Source organism: Lagopus leucura, unplaced genomic scaffold, assembly GCF_019238085.1.
Source record: "Lagopus leucura isolate 7727_CA_CO unplaced genomic scaffold, USGS_WTPT01 Super-Scaffold_702, whole genome shotgun sequence".
Classification (NCBI taxonomy): domain Eukaryota; kingdom Metazoa; phylum Chordata; class Aves; order Galliformes; family Phasianidae; genus Lagopus; species Lagopus leucura.
Window position 1 is genome coordinate 7,486,329 of NW_024962254.1, and position 25,874 is coordinate 7,512,202.

General features: G+C 41.8%; 1 protein-coding gene across 1 annotated transcript in view; it reads left to right on the top strand.

Moving 5' to 3' along the window:
- Positions 1-25,874, top strand: part of FAT3 (FAT atypical cadherin 3) — a 361,473-nt gene that overhangs the window by 208,316 nt on the left and 127,283 nt on the right. Inside the window, exon 4 of the mRNA XM_042862629.1 lies at positions 20,528-20,589. Within this exon, the coding sequence (XP_042718563.1) occupies positions 20,528-20,589 (62 nt within the window). The remainder of the gene's footprint in view (positions 1-20,527; positions 20,590-25,874) is intronic.

The following is a 25,874-nucleotide window of genomic DNA, read 5'->3' on the forward strand; positions in this document are numbered from 1 at the left end:
CTTCCAGGGGTTCAGCATCTACCCAGCCTTTGCTTGGTTCAGTGAAATAGATCTTCAGTACTGGGAGAATCATTTGTAGAAGCATTCTCATAAGTGTCAGCTTAAAAAATTGGTGGTTGCTAAAATGGTCCTTTCAAATCCAGTATTGATCATTTGTGTAAGCAAGTGAGAAATGTTCCAGAAATGCATTTCTCAGCTGTTACTGGAAGTGACACAGATTTTGTCCAGTTTCCTGAGCTGTGTCTGTAAATGAATCTTGCTTTTGGTCATTTGGATTTAGGGCCTATGAATGAAGTACAGTAACCAAACTCCTAAACTGCAGGAGGGAAGATTTTGGCTATTGATTTCATAGGCACAGCAAGCAGATTAGCTGCTAAGTGCTTCAATTTGCTTGTAAATTGTTTTATTATCCTGTTGTCTTCATAATTTCTTTGGATGCCCTGTCCTTGGAGACACTCAAGGTCAGGCTGGATGGGGCTCTGAGCACCTGATTGAGCCGTGGGTGTCCCTGTTCATTGAAGGGGACATGGACTAGGTGGCCTCTAAGGGTCTCTTCCAACTCAAACAATTCTGTGATTCTATGTAATACTTGAACAATTATCACTGCTGCAAATTGAGGATATTGTCCTATCCTGGGTTTGCAAGAGAAACAAGAAAGGCGGAAGATCTGGTAAGAGGGAAGTAATGTGGAGTTAATCATGAAATATTTACTGCTCTTCACACATTTTTATGGTCCTCAGGAGAGATCTGAATGAAGTGTTAGTCTGAAAGCTGAACCTAGGGGCTGCTCCTTATGTAGGGGAAGACGGTATAGAGGAATGAGCTGTTTGACAGCTGGACATTCACTTTGGATGGGTATTTGCACAGGAGAATGCAAATCTCCTGCCTGAAACACAGATGTGGGCATGAGGTGGACTCATTGTCCCCTAGTGGAGTCGCTGTCCTATACACTGTCCCCAGGCAGGTGTATGGAGACTGTGCTAGCAGCTTCTCCTTTCTTGTGACTGTGCAGGAAGCCAAGGAAGGAGCCCTGCAGGTTGGCCACTGCAGTGTGGGGCAGGGACTCAGGAGCTGATGTCTGAACCCCAGAACTCTGGTGCTCCTCTCCTTGAGACAGCTTGTGCTCAAGATGCCTCCTCAGCTCTTGGTTTGCAGGCACTGCCCAGCCCATTAAAAGCAATCAAAGCAGAGCGGTAAGAATTTTGCAAATAAATTACCTCTCTTCAACATCAGCCTGCATCCACCTCGTAAACCCACTTCTGAGCTTGGCACGGGAAAGGCAACAAAACAGCATTCAGCCAAAGACTATGCTTATGATTTCTTTATTTTTTTGTACTCCAATAGTTCAGTTATTTTTACCTAACGCACAGCATTCTTACCCCTATAACCGTGCTGGCACGTGGGCAGCGAGCTGCCGGTGTCTGACAGCTTGCTAATAATGCAGTGCGCTGCGAGCACAGCCCGTGCCAGCAGCCATCACCAGAGCAGGAGGCAGCATGATGACAGGCTGCAGGAGTGGCAAGTGCCATCTGAGAGCTGACATCGAAGGGAATTTCCCAATTAGTGCTGCGGTGTTACACTGAGGGTGGCAGGGAGGGCACACAGAAAGCACACTCCTGACTGGGAGGTGCACGGCACCTTTATCAAAATGAACAATTTGCAGTTAGGGCATGCGATTGAGTTGTATTACAATTTGGAGGAAAAAAAAAAGGATAATAAGCTATTGACAGTTGAGGTTGCAGTCTGAATTCAGCCATAATTGCAAGCACAGATGCTTGTGTTTTCACACAAGTGACTGCATTCACTAAGTCTGCCTGTATAAACAGTTAAACCTCAGGGCTGAATTGCCAAAAGACACCAGAACTTCTAAATACCAGGACACTGCTGCCCATAAACATGCTGCATGTATTTGAGAGGTCCAGGGAAGAATCAGAATCACAGGATGGTTTGGTTGGAAGGGACCACAAAGCCCACCCAGCCCCAACCCCTGCCATGGGCTGGTTGTCCCCCACCAGCTCAGGCTGCCCAGGGCCCATCCAAGCTGGCCTTGAGACCTCCAGGGATGGGGCACCACAGCTCTCTGGGCAGCTGTGCCAGGGCCTCACCACCTTCTGAGTAAAGAATTTCCTCCCAATATTTAACCTAAATCTCATCTCTTTTACTTTAAAGCCATTCTCCCTTGTCCTATCAAAGTCTGCCCATGTGAAAGAAGAGAGAGGAACAGAGCAAGTAGTGGTGAGGGTGGGATTACCTTGCTTTAATGTCACTGTTTTAGAGTTAAGCTCTGTGTTGACTTGACTGGAAGCAGTGGAGAAAAGGCCACAATTCTGATGCTGTTTGGTCTTTTCCTATGCTTCTCACAGCAGACACCCAAACTGCAGCTTTAGACAGTACACTGAGATTTACTTAGCTAAAATTAGACAAGATGACTTCCATCCTATGCACTGTTTGGCTTCATATCAGTTGAAATATTAATTCTCTTCCTGTGAGGGCACAGTGTTGCTATGGTGTAGCTCCTGCAAAGTTACAGGAGCAGTATGTTTTTTCCCCCAGTAAAAGATATTTAAATATAGAGTTGTCAAACAACTTGATTTAAGCATCATTCCTGTGAAGCAGTACAGAGGAAGATTGGGGACTCAACATCTCCCATGCACTGTCCAAAGTAAACCTTTGCCTTTTCCCTATGGGTAGCTGTGGTTTCCCCTAAGCATGAAATTTTGACCTCTTGGGACACTGGGACACAAGAGCTGTGGGAACATAACACTTTATCAAAGCATTAAGTGAGACTATTCAGCATCACAGTGGGATCTTTGAATCCAAACTCCTAAATTTAGAGAAAAATATGGAAATTAAAAACACTGTAATGAAGAGGTGTGGGTTTTTTTTCAGGAGGAAAAAAAAAGAAGTGTTGGAAAGCTGAGATTCAGTGAGAAAAGCACTTCATTTGATGCCCAATTTTGTCAAAACGATTTGTGAGGGAGGGAGGCTATCAATGGTGGTGTGCAGTATAAGAAGATATGAATTAGCACAGCTCTGTGTTAGATAAGATGCAGAGAAGAGACCATGTAGAAGAAAAATGAAATTAAGATCACTTTTGAGACCCTAAATCATTCATCAGTGGGAGGTATGCAATTCTAGCCAATGTCCTCGTGTGGCCACAAACTTGACACAGCAGGCAAGGGACTGTTTTCTTTTCTCTCTCAAGCTGATGGCGTAATGGCTTGCCTAGACAGGACATGTAGTGCTAAATGAGGAGCCCTCAAACACCTGAACGTGGCACAGATGCCCACGACCTACAGAAGAGCCCCTCCTTCCAGTGAAAGTTGAGAGAAAGACTCTTAGCATAAGCCTGATTGAGTGTAGGCAACTGAGTTGAACGTGCAGTGTTAGTCCCCTAACTTGCATGTAGATACCAAAATTTACATGTCATAATTTCAGAATTAATCCCACCTTATGTTTCATATTGGCAGACCTATTGCATTCCAACTCCTCCAAATGGAATTTCTCTGTATTTCACTCAAAGTTTCTTAATATACTTTATTTATATGTCTATTATTTTAGGAATTTTCCATATTTATGCCATATGTATTTCAAACATGATACATACCATTTATTCATAAAACCATCACAGAATCACAGTCAGTAAGGCTGGAAAAGACCAGTAAGATCATAGAATCATAGAATCATAGAATGGCCTGGGTTGAAAAGGACCACAACGATCATTTAGTTTCAACCCCCCTGCTGTGTGCAGGGTCGCCAACCACTAGACCCACCCCCACCATGCCCACTAACCATGGCCTGCAGTGCCACATCTCCACATTTCTTGAACACCTCCAGGGACAGTGACTGCACCACCTCCCTGGGCAGCCTGTGCCAGTGCCTCAACACTTTCTGAGAAGAATTTTTTCCAATCAAACCAGAACCTCACCTGTTACCTCATAAGGTCATCACCCCTTATTCTATCACTGTAACCCAGGAAAAGAGGCCGACCTCCACCTCACCACAACCTCACCACTGAAGAGAGCGATATGTTCTCCCCTGAGCCTCCTCTTCTCCAGACTGAACAATCCCAGCTCCCTTAGCCATACCCTATACCACTTGTGCTCCAAACCCCTCACAGCTTTGTTGCCCCCCTTCGGACATGCTCCAGGGTCTCAGCGTCTTCCTTGTAGTGAGGGGTTCCATTATTCTGACACTGTATGCCATATCTATGCCATACATACTTTACAGGTGATACATGCCCTTTCTTCATTCTGACATTGCATGAGCCACTCACACACCTGGCAGAGTGGAAGGTGGTCCTGCTGCAGGACTGCAGAGCTTCCCCTGTCCATGCATACATCCAGACTTGAGACCGAGCATGTCACTGAGCTGCTCCATGCCTCAGGTCCTTTCTGCATGGCAGCATTCCCACACATCAGCCCTGTGGCCATTGAACTCATGGCTGCTTCACGAGAAATTTCTTCTTGTTTCCTGTGAGATTGTTCTCTTACTATTTAGGGAAAAGTGATCAAAGAGACTGGGAGTATGCAGCTAAGCAAAATGTTTACTCATTATCTCAGTGATGGGTTCAGCAGTCTCTTGGCAAATCCGCCCTCCATCTAAAGTACAAGCTGGTTTTCTGTGTTTGGGAGTTGAAGTTTAACCCCTGGGGGAACTTTGTGGGAGAGGGGGTCCTATTTCTAGGGGCTGTTTCCCTCCATCACATCACACAGCATGCAGGGCACAGCCTCCAGGGTGACCTGACACCATACTCCATCCAAAGCAACCCTGATGAATACCCAGAGCTCTCACCAAGCAGGTCCCTTTGCCTTGCAGAGTGCTGACAGCAAAGTCCCTACTGATGGATGGTGCCTGTATGGCCTCAAAAAGCCCTGCAGGACTGATTGCAGTAACAGCCCCTCTCCCACATACCGCTCACTTGTGAATGAAGCACCGTGAGGGCAGTGCAGGGTTAACTACTGCTCTGTCAGCGTTTTTGTGCTGGCACAGCCCTTTCACAGCAAGATGTCATTGGTGAATTGATTATTTCTTCTTTGTTCCGCTGTCCAGACTCAAGAGAAAAGCGACTGCTGGCAACTTGCAATTCTCAGGGCCTCCTTGCTACAACATCCTTCCTGCAAATGGGGCCAAAGCAAGTGGAGGTGGAGCTTGTTTTATAGAGGTTTCTGTTAGGGCTGCAGATCATCATGGGTCAGTTGCTGCTTCTAGTGTAAGCCTTGCAGACCAGGCTGGCTGAAAGTGTCTGTATTAATTACCATTAGGCTGAGGTTCTGTCTGTAGACACAAGTTGTATTGCTTTAACTACCCTGATATGATTAAAGTTATACAAATACCCTGAAATGAATGCAGTTAGAGCAGTATAAATGACCTTATTTATCTCATATTCTATGCTAGTACAAAGAACCTTTATGCCCACATAATTGCACTCACTAGGGGTTGTGCCAGTGTAAATGTTTTGGTACAAAAATCAATAACTGGCATAGTTAGAGGCAGCCGGCTGTCTGAGGTGCAGCACAACAAATAGACTGAGTGCTCTGCTATTTTTGGTTTTAATCTATCATTCTTATCTTGACCTAGAAATAAAATTGAATAGGAAGTTGAAGTTATCTCTGCAGCAGAAATAGGGGTCACAGGTGTTATGTCCCTGTTGACCTCCAGCTGCAGGAGGAGCTGCACGGTGGGAGCAGTCCCTCCTGACTACTCCTTGCACACAGATACTAAAAGGGTCCAGCCTGGCAGAAGTGGTGGGAGAGTGATGAAGCCTAAAGCATGGGGATGGAATGTCTCCCTGTACTCAGCACTGGTGAGGCCATGCCTCAAGGACTGCATTCAGTTTTGGGCACCTCACTACAAGAAGGACACTGAGGCACTGAAGCGTGTCCAGAGAAGGGCAGTGAAGCTGTCTGGAGTACAGCTCCTAAGGGGTGCGGCTGAGGGAACTGGGATTGTTCAATGTGGAGAAGAGGAGGCTCAGGGGAGACCGTATTGCTCTCTACAACAGTGGGTTGTGGTGAGGTGGGGGTCGGCCTCTTCTCCCAGGTAACAGCAATGGAGTGAGAGGTGATCACCTCAAGGTGCACCAGGGGAGGTTCAGATTGGATATGAGGAAAAATTTGTTCTCAGAAAGAGTGTTGAGGCACTGGCACAGGCTGCCCAGGGATGTGTTCAAGAAACGTGAAAATGTGGCACTGAGGGCCGTGGTCAGTGGGCATGGTGGGCATGAGCTGCTGGTTGGGCTGGATGATCTCAGTGCTCTTTTTCAACCTTAATGATTCTGTGATTCTGTGTTGCCATTCTGCCTAGATCTATTTCTGCGTACTCAGACAAGCATTGCGAGTAGAAGAGAAACATTCAGTGATGGTGCATCCCTGTATTTGCACCATCACTGCACCTTGTGCAGGAGCAGTCAGAGCTGTCTGCATAACGATACTAAATATCATGGCCCTTTGGAATGCTGATGGAATGTGGTTTATTGCTCATGTGGTTAAGCATGGGCTTGTCCTAGCTGTGATGGGCTTGTCCTGGCTCTGATGGAGCTTTTTCCCAGCTGCCAAGTGCACTCCAGTCTCTGCTTGCAATGCGTGCAGATCTCCATGACACCCCAACTGACTGCAGTGCACTGTAGAAGACTTTGATCTGGGCTATAAAGAAGTTGGTGGTTATTTCCTCCATCTTAATATATTTTAATATCCAATCCATTTGTGTGATATCTCTGGGTTTAAACTCACCAAGTACACTCCCAAGGATCCACAACAGGTGTAACCTGTTCCTTTTGTACCCTGCAGGAGCAGTTTTTTTAGACATAGGGTTGTGCTACTGCTGTGAAAACAATGCTAAAATAAAATGAGTAACTTGGGTGAGAGAGAATGCCTCACTGTTTCATCAAGGCTTGTACAGCACAGAACTAGAAGCACCGTCACACCATCCTGCTATGAAATGCCACTCAGCCTCCTGCCACATGAGGGATGTTTTAAAGTGGTGTTGAGCCTTAGCCTTAGAAACCTAGCCCATCAATCGTGGTTTCCTCTGATCTGAAGATTTTTTAGTTTTTATTTGTATGACATTGGCCACTCTAATCACATTTTATCCCAAAGAGAAATCTCAAAATTGATCCCATTCTTAAAAAAAAGACCTGAGAGACTAAAGAGTTAAAAATGCACTCCTGCTATGGTTTGCACCAGTCTTCTACACATTTTTAATTTTATAGCTTAGTTTCTGTATCTGTAAAATGAGAGAAATCTGCTTAACCTGTGGAGGAATTAACTCCCAACCTCACACTGGCTTTTGATGCAGAATTCATTGACATTTACTAAGTACAATGTGATTTTTGTGTGATAGATGGTGTTAATGAATATGAAGTTGAGGTTCATAGACTTTTGTCTCAGTTACAGCTGAGATGGAATTGTTTTCTTCAGAATGTCTGGTATGATGCTATGTTTTGGTTCTAGAAGAACAATGCTGACAACACACTGATGGTTACAGCTGCTGCTAAGCAGCGTTGTACAGAGCCAAGGCAATTTGCACCTAAGGGTGCAAGGAGCTGGGAGGGGACAGAACAAGGACAGCTGACTTAAACTGGCCAAAGGGATATTCCATACCATATCATCATGCAGAAGGAATTTTGAAGGTGGTGGGAGTTCATCACGCTCTCTTCTGCTGCGCAGGGGGCTAGCTGGGTACTGGTTGGTGGGTGGTGAGCAATTGCTTGTGCATCACTTGTTATATACATACGCATTTATTTTTATATATGATTATTATCCTTTTCCTTTTTTTCCATCCTAATAAAGAGTTTTAGCTCAACCCACAAGTTCTACTTTGTTTTCTATTCTCTCTCCTGTCCCACTGGGAAGGAAGGAGAGAACAGCTGTGATGCTCAACTACCTGCTGGGTTAAACCATAACAGCTTTCCTGGACTTTATTATTTTTTATTAATTTTCAGGTACCTCTGAAAAAACATGAAGTCATTTTGGAAATTGGTTTTATTTTCAGCTTTACAAAACATACCACAAACTATGGGAAGTTCAAGTAACTTTGTGTTCTGAGTGCTGTGTCTGCAGCAGTTTCATTCCCTTAACTGTTGGACTAAAATTTGTAAGTGATCTACAAATCAACCCTTTGATGCAGTACATCTGCCAGAAACCAAAACTACTGCGGCTCAAATGATAGACACTTATTCTGGCTGACAACTTGTACTTTTAATTGGAAGCTGCAGCTTTTGAAATGAATTGGACAGGGTGAAATCATCGCAGTCTTAGATGTAGACAATGACAGAAGCCAGCATGTTCAGTTCTCTTTGCTGAGGCTCATAATGCACACAGAAAGCTGCTGATCGCACTGGATTGCAATTGAAGATATTTGCCCTTCATTGAGCAGGGAGCTTGCAATCACATTTTGCTGGAATAGGTTCTTTGTACAAACAAAACTTAAATCAGAAGGAAGTTCTATCTCATTTCTTCCTCTCTGATCAAAACCTTCATGCCTGAACACCTTGTGCAGAGGAGCATTAGGCTCACATTTCTGAAGTCTTACTTGTTATTCAAGATTTGTTCCTGATAGCTTAAACTACTGAACCCCCCCTCACCCATACAGCTTTAAAAATGGAAAAATGGTTCATTTTCAGCACTTTGCAAAGCCTTTCATTGTAAAAGAGGAGCAAAGCAAGTAGAAAGGAACTGCCTGCATCCAAAGCCCCCAAATCTTTCCACTTGTTCCCAGGGCTTGGACAACAATACCACTATGAAAATAGCTCTGAGGAGGAAGAGCATGCTGGGTAATGAGATGCAAATGAGCACACTAAGCATCCCACTCTGCTTCAGAGCCTTTGTATCCAGTAGTTCAATAACAACTGGCTTTTGTGTCATGATAGGTTAGCACAGAATAGATTTCACAATGTGTGTGTGTGTTATCCTCATAGTTCTCAGCTTGTGGTCAGCAAGACAGTTAAACGTGGCATCCATTTTATGGAGAAGCTGGTAGAAAAGTTGTCTAGATTAAAGCTAGCTGAAATAAGAGTGTTGCAGTTAAATGGAACAAAACTCATGGCAAGGCTTTTAAAAAGAGAAGAACATTATTTATTTATTTATTTATATTACTCCACAAGTTGGTTTTCCCTGCTCTACTCAAGGTCACGTGCGTCCAGTTGCTGTGGCCAAGATAGACTGCATGGAACACTGAAGTGCATTTCTAAAGAGCAGGGTGTAGTGCTTGGGGTCTTGATGAGAATCCAGATAGAGCAGCAGAACTTGGGTCTGCTGTCCTTCCGCCTGCACACATGGGAAGAGCTGTCTGAGGATCTCACCATTGGTACCCAGGTGAGAGCTCTGTGCCAACAGCTGATTCTGCTGCTTTTCCTCAGCTAAAGATTTTCTTGTCTGCAGGACCCTCTGCTCTGACAGTTGGTCACCAAGACTGACGTATTGGCCTCGTTCTGCAGAGAAAAGCAGCTCCTGCTTATGTTCAAGTTCTTCTGTGTGTTATTGCTATCTGTTATGTGCAAAGCCATTGAAGTCAGGGGTCAAAGCCAGTACTACATTTTATCCATTGCTAAGAATTAAAGTAAATCTCTGTATGAACGAGCAAAGAAAAAGCAGCAAACCTTAGAAACCAAAGAGATGAATTTTATTCTTTAAAGAAATTACTTTCTTTACCTACATAACCATAAATTTTGGGAAAGTGCTGTTATGGCTGAGCTTTATGAGATTGTTAGTTAATAATAATACCTTTCTCTTACACAAGTGATTTTTTCCTTTATCGATCACAAGGCACTTTACAGAGAAAGATATCAATTATCCCAGTTTTTATGGGAGGGAAAACTGAAGCACTGAGACATCAAATATCGGATGGAAGGTTACTGAACAAGTCAGGGGGTGAGCAAGAAACCAAACAGAGTGTCTCAGTGCTGCTTCCCAGGCAGGAGACCGCCTTGGGAAGGGCAGCTGAGGTATACATAGGTCTGTCTTTTAGGTTGTTTGTCACCAAAGAAGGCCATATATCTTTTCTATGAGGCCTCTTTCAGCAGCTCTGCATTCTGTGCCTGCATCAGGAAGGTCACATCACCAATGAATCATTTTTTATTAGAGATGAAGACGAGATTTACTTGATCTGGGGAATCTGCTGTTGGCACAAGGCACCGCTTTCCCAGCACCAATGGGTGCTAATTGGTGGAGGCAATCGTTGGTAATAAAGGGTGAAAGCCTTCTGAGCTCAGCTGGAGCAAAGCAGACCTGTTTTACTATTGTCAAGAGCAGCACTCATTGAGGGTGTATATGAAAAGATGCAAAGTCGTTTGTCTTTAGAAGGTAATGAAGGTGTCCAGATGAGGAGAAAACACTGAAGCTGTACCCTGCACACACCTCCACATCTCCTCCACAACTGAGAAAAGAAAATACCAGGACTTAGCCTGCTGCAGCCTAGGTATGTGTTATACAAAAGCATACATTGGGGACTTAGTTATTATTACTTTTTCCTGCCTTTGTTGTTACATCATAATATGCCAAAGAAAGAGATGGAACAAAGCAGGATGGGATGAGAAGCATTTGCATGTCCCCTTTTCACTGAAGGTGTCACCACCCATCCCATCACCCGTGTTATATAACTCTCCTCTCCTGCAAACAGTGAAATTCATTAGCATAAATTATAACCAGATTCTAGTTAGGCTCAGTTGTCACTTTTGCAGAATGATGAGGCCTTTGTGCACAAAAAAAATTAAAGAAAATTGTATAATGATTATGTGCACTGGTTACTAAGCTAGCCACCAGTTAGATATATTTATAGCTATTCCTGTAAGTAACAATTACATGCTAATTATAACCCAAATAGAATTCTGCAATTTCTCGCTGAAAATGAAAGCAATGCAGGGGGATGTTAAAAATCTGTGCTGAGGCATCATATTAGCAATGAGGTTTTTAGGCAGCACTGCACTCTGTTAGGGATGGAAACAAAGGAAGATACGAATGCTCTTTCTGTTCTTATGTACTCATTTAAGCCTAAATAAAGGATCTGAACTTTGAAAACTCCATAGCCCACAACCTGTGAATTTCCATACAAAGTGTTTTAGGAAAGCTAAATTGGATTCCTGTAGGCAGTTACTTATTGAAAAGTATTATCAAATCTTGGAGTGGAGTCATATAAGTGGGAGATAACAAATGGAATGTCCATGGAGGGCAGTGTGAAGAATAAACCTTGTGTTTACTCTTCTTTTTGTCTGACCTCCGTCATCTTCAAGGCTTTTGAATGCTTTTTGAAGGACAGTAGAATTAAAGACATGGAAATAGATTGAAAATGGGATAAAAGTGCTCATGTGTTTAGCAGAAGTAAATTGCGCTAGCCTACCTTGATGTCATTGATAAGATAAATGATGTTCTAAGAAATGTTATATGTGTAATCTATGTGGACTTCTGTAATGCATTTGGTAGGGTTGCACTGCAGAATTCATGAGGCATGAGGACATGGAGATTAATAGGATAATTGATATGTGCATATGGGTCCGGCTGAGGAGGAAATAAAAGTGATGAGTCTTAAAAGAGGAATTTTCCACGCTGAAAGGAGCATTAACAGTTTCAAGTGTTGGCTAGACAAATGATCTTGTTTGGTGTTCCCATCAAGGATGCCAGCTTCAAAAGTGGGAGGTTCTGATCCAGAAATAGCAGTCATCTTACACAGAGGAGGTGCCAGGGAGGGAAAAGAAAAAATACTGAGGGTTCAAGGAAACGAAATGGAATGAGATATGCAGGGCATTTGAGGACTGAAAACAAGATTGCCCATCTCTGCTCAAAGCACATGCACTGAGGCAGTGGTTGGGCTGGTTTATGGGGCCTGTGGAGATGTTATTGGAGCACAGCATTCATTCTCCATTCCTTAGGCTCAGGGTGGATGACAGCATGCTGGAACTGCAATGCAGGAAGATGAATGGAAAATGGAAAGGAAAGGAAGCCAAAGGATCTTAGTCTCTTTAGTTCACCGAAAGAAAGGCTGGCGGGTTTATTATGGGTCTCTGGTAGGCAGCGTGGCATTAGCTGGTTTGTGTCCCCACAGCATAAGTCACCTCTCCTTTGTAGGAGATCTGTAATGGTGTTGCAGCTGAAGACAGAGCCAGGGAGAAAGCTGTGAGTGATAGGGGTCTACAGCCCAGGTTTGCTCCCAGGCCAGCTTGGATGGGCCTTGGGCAGCCTGATCTGGTGGGTGCAACCAGCCCACAGCAGGGGGCACTTTGTGGTCCCTTCCAACCCAACCCGTTCTGTGAGAAGGGGAAGTCCCGTGGAGCCCTCCATTCCAAAAGGCAGAACAGACTGTCACACCATATTGCCTTTTAAACATAGTTTAAGAACAACAACAACAAACCAAAAGCTACCTTTAAAGGCAAAATCCAAATTCTTCACTGAAAGAAATGTTCACTTTGCATTTTGTGCAGAGTTTTCACATTTTCAGGAAAAAGCTAAGAAAAGTCTCACAAGAAACTGAAGGTCCAACCAAAAAAAGGAGTTTTCTTCTGCTTGTTCTTTACTTTTTTCGTTTCCTCAGAGCCACACATTAGAAAACATAACTGTTTTTAAAAGCAATCACTTTTCATTCCTAGCTATTTTCAAAGAGGTCGTTCTGCTCATTGTCACCTCTGGAAAAGCAATAAGGCAGCCCTCGTTCATGTAATTGCACAGTCTTGCCTGCTGTTTTTTTTTCTCTTGCTCAATAAAGTATCATTCATTTAGATCAAAATACAGTCTTCTTAAATTAGAGGTTTACATTTGTAATTATATAAAATGATATGTTTGTTTACATCTCCAAGTAAAATTTACATCATTTTCTATCATTTATCTTTGAAATTCAATTTCATTTTGTCTATCTCTAATTTATTGCAGGAGATGAATGTGCTGTTAGAGTGTTTACAGTGCCTCTCACTGCCTGTGGGTAATAAAATTACCCTGGTTATTGCTATTCGTTTCTGCATTTCTGTGGTTAGGAATACTTGATAGTTTTACTTTCCTGAATTAGGATGGAAATCCTGATGCTGTTTGTTTTGGCTGCTCCCTTTTTTCCTTCCCGTTGAAAGCCCCAAATTTAGTTTCATGCTATCAGAGTGCAGTGGGACAGCTGACAGCTGATGGCTGTATTTCTGAACAGCTCTGTGCTCTTATCTGTGTTCGGAATACGTAGGCTGCATTCATACCTGTGTGTCAGCTGTTAATAAATAGTTGAGATTTCTAATAAACTCATCAGTAAACCCGTGTGTTCCCACATGAATTTCTGCACAGTCGGCCTGCGGGAGCAGGCAGTGTGTATAACCAGTCACTGAATTCATGGAGCATTTTTGGAAAAGCAGTGTTTGCTTTAGAGGTTCTTTTGTCTGTTTCACTTGTTGGGTTAAAAGAGCCATGTTCTCAGCAAACAGTCTCAAGGCATTTTTCTCCCCAAGCAGAGCTTCCAAGGGTAGTTCTACAAAGTTCCCTTTGATATCCTACTGTGGTTTTCTTTCTGTATGCTTATTCCTTACAATGCTTGAGAAAGATGTTTGGGAATTGTTTGTGTTGTGGGCTGAGCATCAAATGGGGCACAGTACCTCTGCAGAAGAGCCTCTCCAATTTTGTATTCTTGCTTCCAACTCAGAATTGATTTCTGATAAGATGAAGATCAATACCTTTATTAGGAGAAAGTTGCCTCCAACTATAAGATATTAGAAAAGCTCTGAGCCATAACCTGAAGCTCTTAGTCCTAGTTCTCTCCCATCCGCACTTGCATTTTATGAATTGCTTTTATGAGTATGCATGGCTGGAAGAAAAAAAAAAAAAAAGGTGATTTACTGATGAACAGTAAAGCGTGCAGTAAATTGAATTCAGTTAAATTTCTGAGGAGGGGGAGGGAGCTGTTTTCCTGCTCATCTCTGTATGCCTATGAAGACATTCAGTCTTCAGCTTAAAACAGAAGAATATATTTGTCTTCTTTCACTTTAGCCTGTATTACCTGCCGTGTACTCTCTTCATATCTCATCTAAACCAAGTTTAGAAATGAGATATTAATAAAGGAGTTCTTTAAAATTTCATTTTCAAAAAATTAATGCTTTATCCCATAAAATTTGTGGTATTTCCAGAGCGAGCAGTAAAATATGCTGTGTCTCCATACCAGATTCTGTTATCTTTTAAGTGCGACTTCACAACTTAGCTCAGGTAAGGTTATCCATCTACAGTTTGAAAGAAAATAATTTAATTTCATAAGGAGAAGGCTATTGAACTCTCCTTGGCTTCATAGCCATATTAGGGAAATGCAATCTGTGCTAGAAAATAGCCTGTAGCAAACTGATTTTTGGTCCCAAAATGCTGTGCTATTGAAAAATATGTGAATTTCTTCTAAGTCAAAGGTCAGTTCAGTTCAGGATCACACCTCCAGCTTTGGGCTGATCTGGATGCACAGAAGATAAGCATCAGAAGAAGCACACGTGCCGCAGTGTTTCCCTGTGCACTGTTCAGGTGTTTAGAAGTTACCTCTACCATAGGCTTTATGGTCAACAGAGCTGGGTGATTTTTTCTTCCATGGCTCTTTAAGTGCAATCTATTTCTAACACAAATGTTTAAAACAATACATATATGTAGAATGAATAAGCACCAGTGAACATCAGAACTACTATAACTCTCTAAATTAGTGTATTTTAGGATACTTTTTAACATTCATTTCATTGGGTATATATATAAAAAGCCATACACATATTCAAATATTGGACCATATATACAGAACATATGTATGCATTTCTATAATGTTGTCTGTTTACCTAAGTGCACAAGGCACATGGAGGTTTCTCATGAGGCCCTACTATGGTACTGCATCCAGGTCTGGTCCCTGGGCATGGTCCAAAGGAGGCCAGAAGGATGCTCAAAGATTTAGAGCACCTCTCCTATAGAGATAGGCTGAAGGAGTTGGCACTGGGAAGACCTTATAGTGACCTTCCAGTACCCAAAAGGCACCTGAAGGAAAGGTGGGAATGGACTCTGTCATGCAGTGTAGTGATTGGACAAAGGGGGTCAGTTTTAAATTAAAAGAGGGGAGACTTAGTTTAGCTGTTTGGGGGAAATTCTGGGCACAGCTGCCCAGAGAGCTGTTGTGCCCCATCCCTGGAGGAGCTCAAGGCCAGGTTGGAAGGGCCCTGAGCTGGTGGGGGCAACCAGCCTGCGCCAGGGCTTTGTGGTCCCTTCCAACCCAAACCACTCAATGATTCTGAGAGTATGTGGCAAGTCACTATTTGCCTTTAGTCATATGTCTGTTTTTCTCAAAACTCTCACCCTGCTTGCTCATTACTCTATGTTTCTTGTCAAGTTAATAATAAAAATAATCATAAAATTAAGTATATGTGTTATCTTTAGGCCATCATATAAAGTATGTTTCCATTTTCTGTACTGGACAATACAAGCTTTGATACAGATTGGCAAAAATGTTAGACTTGAGCTGCAGTAGAAATAAATGGCAGTATCACAAGCTTCTAAGGAAGTATATCAAAATGCAAATATAGATACAGAACTTACAGAAATGAAAGATTTGGGCCTCAAATTACATGAAATATAAATTTGTTTGCTTTGCTCCTTTACATTAAGTAAGTAAGTAATTTTCTTTTTTCATGTGTTATTGACAATAAAAATGCAAAGATTACAGGCACTGTACAAAGTTCTTTGCTAGCATAAATTTGTGGATCTGCCTTGATTCCAGTGGAATTGCTCTAGATTGAGCCTACTACCTGCATATCATCAGAGAGCAATTGTCAATTTGAGGTATTTCTCAGATACGTTCATCTGGCATGGCCACGTCTAAGCGTCCAAGCAGAACACTGCTCAAAAAATACAGTGCATCACAAAAGACTCTTATTTGAGACAGAACATTGTTCCAGTTCTGAATAACAAAGTACAACTTGGGTGACGTGATAGAACCAATGAGTTGCTGTTCCTTTGCCAGGTTTGATGGCTTTATTACTAATAAAGATAGTTTTCTGTAAAACCCATTGTAAAGCATCAGGCATCGAATTCATATTCCTGCCTTTATGTCATCTTGCGTAGATATATATGCATACATTTGCATGCCTCCGTGGGCACACACATACCTGACATTAACTCTAAGTTCTGTGTCTCAACTGGGGCTTAGAATCACAGAATCATAGAGGACCCCGAGTTGGAAGGGATCCCTATGGATTATTGAGTCCAACTCCTGGCTCCATTCAGGACCAGCCAAAATTCAGAGCAGGATTACAGGACATACTGCACAGGGTGAGCTCAGTCACCTTCCATCTTTTCCAAACTCTGTAACACGAGGAGAAAAATAACTGTTAATTTATTTAGGATGGAAAGAGTATTCCAATATCAAAAGTAAGAGAATTTGTAGAAAAGTTATATAAGAACGTGGTTGTCTCCAACCTGAAATGCTGGAGCAACGTTCCTGAATTTGTCAGAAAGTCTGCTTCTGGCCAGAGGAGCCAAGGTGCCAGGATGCACACTGAGATGTTTTAAGTCAGAAATTCAAGAAAAAGTAAGAAATTCAGGGAACAGAATCACGTAACCCTGATGATGATTTTATCACAAATAACTTTTCTATCACACCCGGTTTTTCTCTTCACTTTCCTGGCTGTTCTTTAAGAGTCATCACACTTAGAAATATCTCCTGGACCTAGAAGGACCATGTTGTTTCCCTGGAAATTTCAGATAAACCATCTGAGTGGTGTGGTATGACTTCTGAAGCTTGTTAGCATTTTTGCTATTTTGTGAAAAATGCCTGCTATATCTCCCAGCTGGCTTCGGACAGTTGACCAGATGGTTGTGTCTACAAGAGCTATGGCACATATTGAAGATGGGAAAAAAAGAAATGGTCATTTTTCATCATTGTCCCCCTGAGATTTTGTATCAGTGCAGCCCAGCATCATTACTTTGGGCATATATTTCCCTGCAAGTTATTTTCTTTAGATAATGCCTTTCTAACATAACAGTATGATGATACAGTACAGTTACAAAAGAACTGCAGTTGGGGTGTATTCTCTTGTGCAAAACCAAGTTTCTTTCAGTGGCTATGGACTTGTAAAAGGAAGTTAAACATCCTGCTAAAAATTACCACTATTATGTATTTGTACTAAATACAAGACGGACACAGCAACATTCTCATGAAACTCATGAAGGAACTGGTGTAGTAAACATAACTGGAATCTTTTTCCTTTTTCACTGTCAATGATAGATCTAAAGCAGAGTTCCCTGGAATGCAGCTTTATAATCCGAAAGAACAAGGTTCATATCTGTACCAATACATAACCATAATTAAATAAACTGTTGTTGTAGAACTCTGTATAGAAGTATTTTGTAGCACTCTTTAAGGGCAGCTGTGTTTTAGTATTAGGACTTGGTTGTTGAATCTGTTTGCTTGGTTACCTGTTCTTCATGAGCAGCTGCTGTCTTGGTACTAAATCTGTTAAGATCTGTTTACTTTAAAATATAGGCACTTTTGTTGTAGATTCTTGCTATGTGTTCAAATACCCCCTTTAGAAGTAAATTTAGTTCTGCAAGCACTCTGACCATTGTGGCAGCCCAAAAAGGCCCTACACTGAAAAAAGAAAAAAGGAAAAATCCCACACCTGTAGTGGGAACAGCGATTGTGTGAGACTGCTTTTGTTTTACTAGTGAGAGACAAGCACTATAAATTCTGTGAGTGATGCTCAGTGTCAGATGTTAGCTCTTGGTCTTCAAAGCAGAAGTGAAATCTTCTGCCTGAAGTAGGTGATAAGGACAGAAGTCTGTGATTTACAGAGTTGCCTGAGCATTCCCCAGTATGTGGGGGGAGCTGACTAATATTTCAGCATAGTAAATACTCTAAACATTTATTATTTAAGGGGAAGGTCTTTGTAATTTACAGTACCCCAGTAAGAAGGATGAATGTGAAAGACAGTATAAAAAATGATCATATTCCTTACTGAAGTTAGGTCATGCACAATTAATTTCCATAGAGACCGTGTGTAGAACAAATAAAAATATTTCAAATCTGAATTTTTTGTTTAATCAATTTATTGAAGCTACGCTTCTTTCATAACTTAGAACTTCTTCCTTGTGTCTTCTCTAGACGTGGGGAATCTTGTGTGAATGACACCAATTTGTCATCCATGCTGTCATGTCTGTTTAAACTCATGCAGTGAGTAGAAGTCTCCCATATGGTGTAACTGTTTTGAAGACTTACAATTGCTTGGCGCAGGAAATACCAGTTATTTTGCTTTTTCAGCCTTTTGCCAGCACCTGGTTGTTCTTCCATGTAATAATATTACTGAGATGGCTCTAATGATCCAATCTGGTGCCTGCAATATCCCCTTGGGTGTCACTTCTGGGGTCCGGTAGATCTCATAATGAGCCTGAAATATGGGAGGCAGACTGGACTTTCTATTACTTCAAGTACTATTTTCCCTTCTTTATCCACAATGTGTCCTCTTCCCCCGCTTCTCACTAACACAGATAAGTGATGCCTCTAAGTAGAAGGCAACGGTGTATGAGGAATTGCAGCTGTAGAAACTTTCAGGAATTAGAGGCTCTATAAAATGTTGTTGCAGTTGTTTTCTGCAGAATTTGCAGTTATCACGGATTTGTGTTTAGGTGATTGACTGCTCTGATCAAATAAGTAGATATTATAAGTACTACAGGGAGTCCTTTTCCTGTCTTTGTTGATAGTCTTACAGAGGAGGAGTTCTTAAGAACTACTTTGTCCACTGGCATTGTTTCCAAAAACATCTTTACCTCCAGGGGAAATCAGTCCCTTTACTGTTGTCTGAGTATATCAGACGACATTCAAACGAGGAATTTCCCCATTCAAAGAAATGTTTTGTGTGGAGGAAACTCAAATCTGACCTTTAAATCTCTACTGAGAAAAAGTAAAAACTAACCTGTGTTCATAGAGCAGCGTGCATTGCTTTTCTTGAGGGAACTTGTAAAGTACTTCATTTTCTTTACTTGCTATACATCTTACAAGACATTAATCATTTCTGAAAGCACAGCATAGAATCATAGAATCATAGAAGCATAGAATCAGAGAGTCACAAGTTTGGAGAGGACCTACAATATCATCCAGTCCAACCAACCTTCCATTACATTGTTACCACAAGCACTAAACCACATCACGCAGCACGTCATCCAGGCGCCTCTTGAACGCTGCCAGGGACGGCGACTCCACCACCTCCCTGGGAGGCCATTCCAGTGCCTGACCGCTCTCTGAGAGAAAAAGTTCTTCCTTGTGTCTAACCTAAACCTCCTCTGATGCAACTTGCGGCCATTTGCTCTGGTCCTGTTTGTTGCCTGGGAGAGGAGGCCAAATCCCTCCTCATCACAACCTCCCTTCAGGAAGTTGTAGAGTGCAATGAGGCCTTTCCTGAGCCTCCTCTTCTCCAGGCTGAACATTCCCAGCTCCCTCAGCCGCTCCTCATAAGCCCTGTGCTCCAGACCCCTCACCAGTTTTGTTGCCCTTCTCTGAACACGTTCCAGGGCCTCAATGTCTTCCTTGTAGTGAGGGGCCCAAAACTGATCACAGTACTCGAGGTGCGGCCTCACCAGTGCTGAGTACAGGGGGATGATCACCTCTCTGCTCCTGCTGGCCACATGATTTCTAATGCAGGCCAGGATGCTGTTGGCCCTCTTGGCCAACTGGGCACACTGTCAGCTCATGTTCAGCCGAGCATCAACCAACACCCCTGGTCCCTTTCCTCTTCACACTCACCCAGCCACTCATCCCCAAGCCTATAGCATTGCTGGGGTTGTTGTGGCCAAAGTGCAGGACCCGGCACTTGGCCTTGTTGAACCTCATCCCATTCACCTCGGCTCAGCGATCCAGCTGATCTAGATCCCTCTGCAGGGCCTCCCTACCTTCAGGCAGATCGACACCACCTCCCAACTTGTTGCCATAAAATTGCTTTAGAAGAAAAGATATCTTGATCATACTCGTGTAATAAGATACTTTATTCAAAAAGACTCAATTTGATCATGGAACAAATTGATGAAATTTTGGTATAAAATCTTTAATACCTTAGAATGATTACATTTGGAAATCATTACATATACAAGTAGTTATTACAGAAATAATCTTCTTTGTCAAGCATTCTTGGCATGGAGGTAATCAGCATCCTATCCCATTAATTGTTTAAGAACTCTGAAATATTTAATGAGTTTTTTTTATGGAAGGATCTGAGTCAAATGCAAATGATTCAATGAAGCACTTAATCATAAGACAAATAGTGATTTTTTATTAAGGTGTTTTATTCAGCATAATAAATGCAGCATGTTAAGGAGAGATGCACAGCTCACTGTTTTTCAGTTACTCTTCTCGCAGCATTTTTCTGTAAAGATTCATTGTTAGTCAGAAAGTCATAATGGCTGTGCTGCAAAAGAAAAGGCTTGACAGATGTCAAGAAATCTGTGGCTGATACAGCTTCAAATAGACTTTTTCCCTTTGAGTGTTTGAAAAATGAATTTGGTCTTCTGGTCGATAGAGATATATATTTTTCAACTGGTATTGACAGTCAAATATCATTCTCTGTTCACAGGACTGATTACAACAACATCAAGAAAATTGGATCGAGAACAGCAAGCAGAGCATTTTTTGGAGGTAAGATTAAGTGGAAAATATATGTTAAAAGGTTAACTGATTTTTGTAGTTTAAAATCACTTCTTCCTATGCCAAGAAAGTGGAATTCTCCCTTCTCTCAACATATACTGACTCACACAAAGATGGGAATTGCCTGATTATACAGAGGAAAAAATACAGTATGCAATTCACAAGCATGGGAAAAAAATGAAACAAATGTGCACGATGTTTTCCACTTCTAATCTGCTTCAGTTAAATCTTTCATGGTAGCCCTTAAGTTTTACTTGTAAGAGAATTGTAGAATATTCCAGAGGAAAATACTTGTTCTAACAGTAGTGGTAACACCACAACCCTGCCAAGGTTTGTATGGACAGAACTTCTTGCAGCTTGAGTAACCTTGAAGTTTATGGGCACATTTCCTGTCTCTGAAGTTAAACATGTTTAGAGTTTTCATCCCAAATCTAAGATTCAGAGTATTCTGTTTGATGAAAGCAAATTTTGACCATATTCACTTTCATTGCATCTTCAGAATCAATGACTAATTCCTTAATTTTTGCTCATTGGGGCCACCAATGACAATTTTCAAATAAAAAAATTGCCCTCTGAAGAGAGTGCACCAATCACTTCCTTCATCTAATCTTAATGGAATGTGTAGAAACGGCTTCAATATAATGGGTACGGATTGAAATATTCGTGTACTGGTTTACTATCTCTTTTGCACTGCTGTACACCATGGTAGTGCTTTCCTTGACTGTTCTCATGTCAGTTTGTGAAATAAGGAGCTCTTGATTCATGTTGGTACAAGTGAAATATGGCCATATTGTCCCACCTCATCAATCATTACAACCATATATTCTCGGAAATTATTTTCAAATGCATACAAATTAAAAAGTGCCTGAATAAAATAGTTCCCAGTGCAGTCACTATTTCACAGCAAAATGCAGTAAAATACACTTATTTATATTCCATATTTGTTGAGGGTTTTTTTGCTAGAAATCCAAAATTGTTCTTAATTTACTACTGTACATTGTTTTATGTAGGTTTATTCCTTGATAATTCACTGTAGATTCCCACACATTCCAGGCCATAAATAAATGGAAGGGAATAAAAGGATTTTGCCCTTGTTACGATTTATTAAATTGGAAACTGTTAAGTAATCATGTGTTCAAATAACTGCAAGCTTTCCAGTTTATACGGTCAGAGAAGGTCGTAAACTGAATGAAATTGGCATTGATTTTGAAATATATATATTGATGAGAATCTTAGGTCTATAAGTCTTTTTCACATTCATGTGCTTCCCTATCAGATCACAGTGAAACATGCCACAATTACACTTGCCAGAGGATTCCTATAGTGATGGGGAATTTTTACAGCAAAAAGAACAAAAAAATATATATAATTGCTTGTAAGAATTAGAGTTTAGTTATCAATTCAATATAGGTTAATGTATTCCTTCCTCTGGTTTTTGTCTCATTTGTGAAAATAACTGTCTATAAGATTCTGAAGACAGGAAGCACAATTGAGGAAAAGTATCATAGGGTGCTCCCAGCATCATGGTGCTGATGGGTTGGTGGTTGGACTATGATCTTATTGGTCTTTCCCATCCTTAATGATTATAATTATAATTATAATTATAATTCTGTGAATGGGGAGCAGTAAAACCATATGGAAGGCAGGCTGTAGAGAAGAAAAACACCTGCATGTGGAGATTTGAGACAGTGTCATGGAGAAATGGGGGCAGGACCATGTTGTAAAACCCAGCTGGGGATGCTGTCCAGGAGAGAGATTTGGCTCGATGGCCAAATCAACCTCTTGAGCTGCTAAGGAGCACTGCCCAGCACTGCCTGTTGGAAGGGGAATTCTCTGGATCAGAACAAACAAGCTGCTAGAGTTCCAGAGCTGGGCATGCCAAGGTGTGCACATTCTTGTGACACCCTCAAAAAGCATTTTATTTAATGCTTGACTTGTTGTGTTAATAACCCCCTGGGAAGGCCTTCATTGCCAAGACAACCACAATCTTCCCATGGTGCAGTATTTCCCTTCCAGCTCCATTTCATACCTTTCTCCTGGGAGTCTCTCTGCTATAAAAGACAGCAAATTTGGCTCCCTTTGAAAAGCTCTAATAGTGCATGACCTGACAGTCTTTGGTCTCTTATGCCCAATACATGTGTGAAGCACTGACAGACCTTTCCTAGATACCGCTTGTTAATTATTCTTAATAAGCTGTCTTTTTTCCCCCCTGAATATGACAGGGATGCTACTTCATGTTGGCCACTGTTAACCAAGTTGATTCCATTAGCAGCAGTACTTCTATATCATTGCAAAAATTATCTGGAAAGCAAGATGAGCCAACAGGTCGGTGCTATCAGACACCGGGTTTGGATTTTGGGTGGTCTGTGTGGAGCCAGGAGCTGGACTCAGTAATCCTAATGAGTCCCTTCCAACTCAAGATATTGTGTGATTCAACAATTCTATAAACAGGGATGATGTTAGCCCTTATTAATTCTGCATGCCATTGCTATCTCCAGGTGATGGCTTAGAGTGTCTCTTCTATGCCTGTCGGTGTCAGAGGAAACACGAGTTCTCAGCAAGGGCTCACTGTGCATTTAAACTCAGATTATCCATCTATCTCTTCCTCCTTCCTCCCTGAATGACCTTCTTTGAGAAAAGATGTATTTCTTCTACCACATCTTTCATTGACTGTGGCATTGTGGCACTGCCAACACTATTTTTTTTCCAGCTCCCGAGTGTAGGGCTTAATTTTTTCTACACATCTATAATGTGTTGGAAAAGTGCAGGTTTTATTCAGTGCTTGGTATCAGGGAGTATTTTTCTGCTTTTGGGGGAGATTGGATGTCACTGGATTTTATGCAGGATGGTCTCTTCTTTAGTGGATTCTTACTATTGGAATGCTTCTGCCAGAAGCAGGGGAAAATGACCACTTAATTACATTTCTGTCCCACATGAAGTAAACCAAAAGCATTTGTTTTATTTCACACACTTTCTTGAAGAGTCTATAATGGGGATAAAGTATATACTCATCCAAAACAAGAAAGGCAGTTCTTATAGTTACCTGCTCACTTTGCAAGGAAATGAAAGCAATTTCCAGGAGAGGTGAATTGCAGTTTTCAGGTGATCTGTATGTATTTTTTTTTTCCAATAATTGAACAGATCAGCACTATGGCTATAGGCTTCCTTCTTTTCTTACTTTCACTTCTTTCTTTTTCTGGATAGATGTTGTCTGAGGGAACTGGGCTTGTTTAGCTTGGAGAAGACAAGTCTCTGGGGAGACCTCATTGTGGCCTTCCAGTACTTGAAGGAAGCATATAAACAGGGGGAAACAGCTGTTTATGAGGATGGACAGTGATAGGACAAGGGGGAATGGTTTTAAAGTGAGACAGGAGAGGTTTAGGTTAGATTTTAGGAAGAAGTTTTTCACACAGAGGGTGGTGACACACTGGAACAGGCTGCCCAAGGAGGCTGTGGATGCCCCATGCCTGCAGGCATTCAAGGCCAGGCTGGATGTGGCTCTGGGCAGCCTGGTCTGGTGGTTGGTGACCCTGCACATAGCAGGGGGTTGAAACTGGATGATCGTTGTGGTCCTTTTCAACCCAAGCCATTCTATGATTTTGTGATTCTGTCTTCTTCTATCATATACTACATCAATTTACTAAAGAAAGGAATCTGAAACTGGGGAATGTGAGTGGAGTTTGAGCTGTGGAAAAACACAGAAAACGGGCTGCCATTTTTTCTTCTTACTTTTTTCTAGTGCTGGTGTAATAGCTTTGCCTGCACTGATTTTTCCATGGGATTATATGCAAACAGCTACTAGAGCAATGGAGGCTCAACAGTAAGCATTCAATGCAGGATCTACAGCCTTGTATTATGTCAGCTGATTTGGAAATGTCCAGAATATGAGTAATTCCTGGTCTGCTTTTCAATGTACATGTGCAGCTTGATAGGAGAGGATTGTTTATCCAGGCTACAGCTCATTGACTTGCTCATTCAGCCCATAGTGTATGCTTTCTGAGTCTGAGTGATTTCTGAATGCACTGTGGGAGATGCTGGCTTACCTGAGCCTCCATCAGGGAGAATCTTTACGACACACACCCACTGCTGGACAGTTTGGTTTGCTGGGGTGCAAGATCTGCATTTAGCAAAAGAATGATCCAAAACTATTACAGCCTTCAGCGTGCAGTCCTTTGAAATGCCAGAATGTTGTGATTGGAGAGCTAAATCATCTGCAGTGAGACATGACCTCTTCATTTTCTCTGTAGAGGAATATAATGTATTGGTGCTTTTAGAGTGCTGAGGCTTTTCAGCCACCTCTTGATGACCTCACAGAACATAGGCTTTTAACTCATTTGGCCAGTTATGACAATTGTAGCCATAGCAGATCTCTGTTATTCCAAACTAGGTGTAGATTTATTGTCGTAGATTCATTCAGAACTATCTTCTGATATCTGTCATAGTGGAAAACACACCTATTTTGAGCCTGTTGTTAGAATAAAAGTAGTAGCGTGGTCAAATCTTTGCCACGGTGACAAAGCAACTGGAGACAGTAGGTTTCAAACTACTCCTATAACAGACTTAACCTTCCAAGGTCCAAATCATGTACCATAATTTATGAGGAGGTGAAATGAGAGCAGAGCATTGGCTTAATGCAGCTGATTTTTAGCCAACTTGATATGACTGGAAGGGTGACTGTGCCTCTCAAGTGCCTTGCTGCAGCAGCAAGTCCATGTACATGAGCCTCATCCATCTTCTCACTGCCTTAGCATAGCTCTGAGAAGACTGACAGTAACAGCACAAGGGGCTGTAATGAAGATAAATTGGTAAATCTGATGTGGGTGTCAAAATACATGGGCTGTATTGGTTTCTGTTTACTGTAAGTACAGTAACAAGGTGCAATAAACTATTAGATGGCATGTATTTATGTGCAGTAATTACAGGAAAGAGTAATCATGTGCTGTAATTGCAGCCTTCCAAAACGATTTCAAATGTCCACTCATTTAATAAGAAGTTGTAATTGCGGGGGGCGTTTAGATGGAGGGACTGTCATCGTTTTCCATTTGGAATTTGGTCAGTGATAGCACAGTGGAGAGACCTGCTGGAACCTTTATGGCCAGGGTCCCTGGGGGGAGGAGGCCTAGTATACTAAAAAGCAGCACTTTAAATTAGTGCAACCTCTCAAAATCTTCCCCCAGACACCGCACTGGTGGCTCAGCATTGAACCAATGCTGTGTTCTCTGCCATCCTCCGCTTTTTCTCCAAGATCTCCCACGCAAGAACTTAATATATTTAAC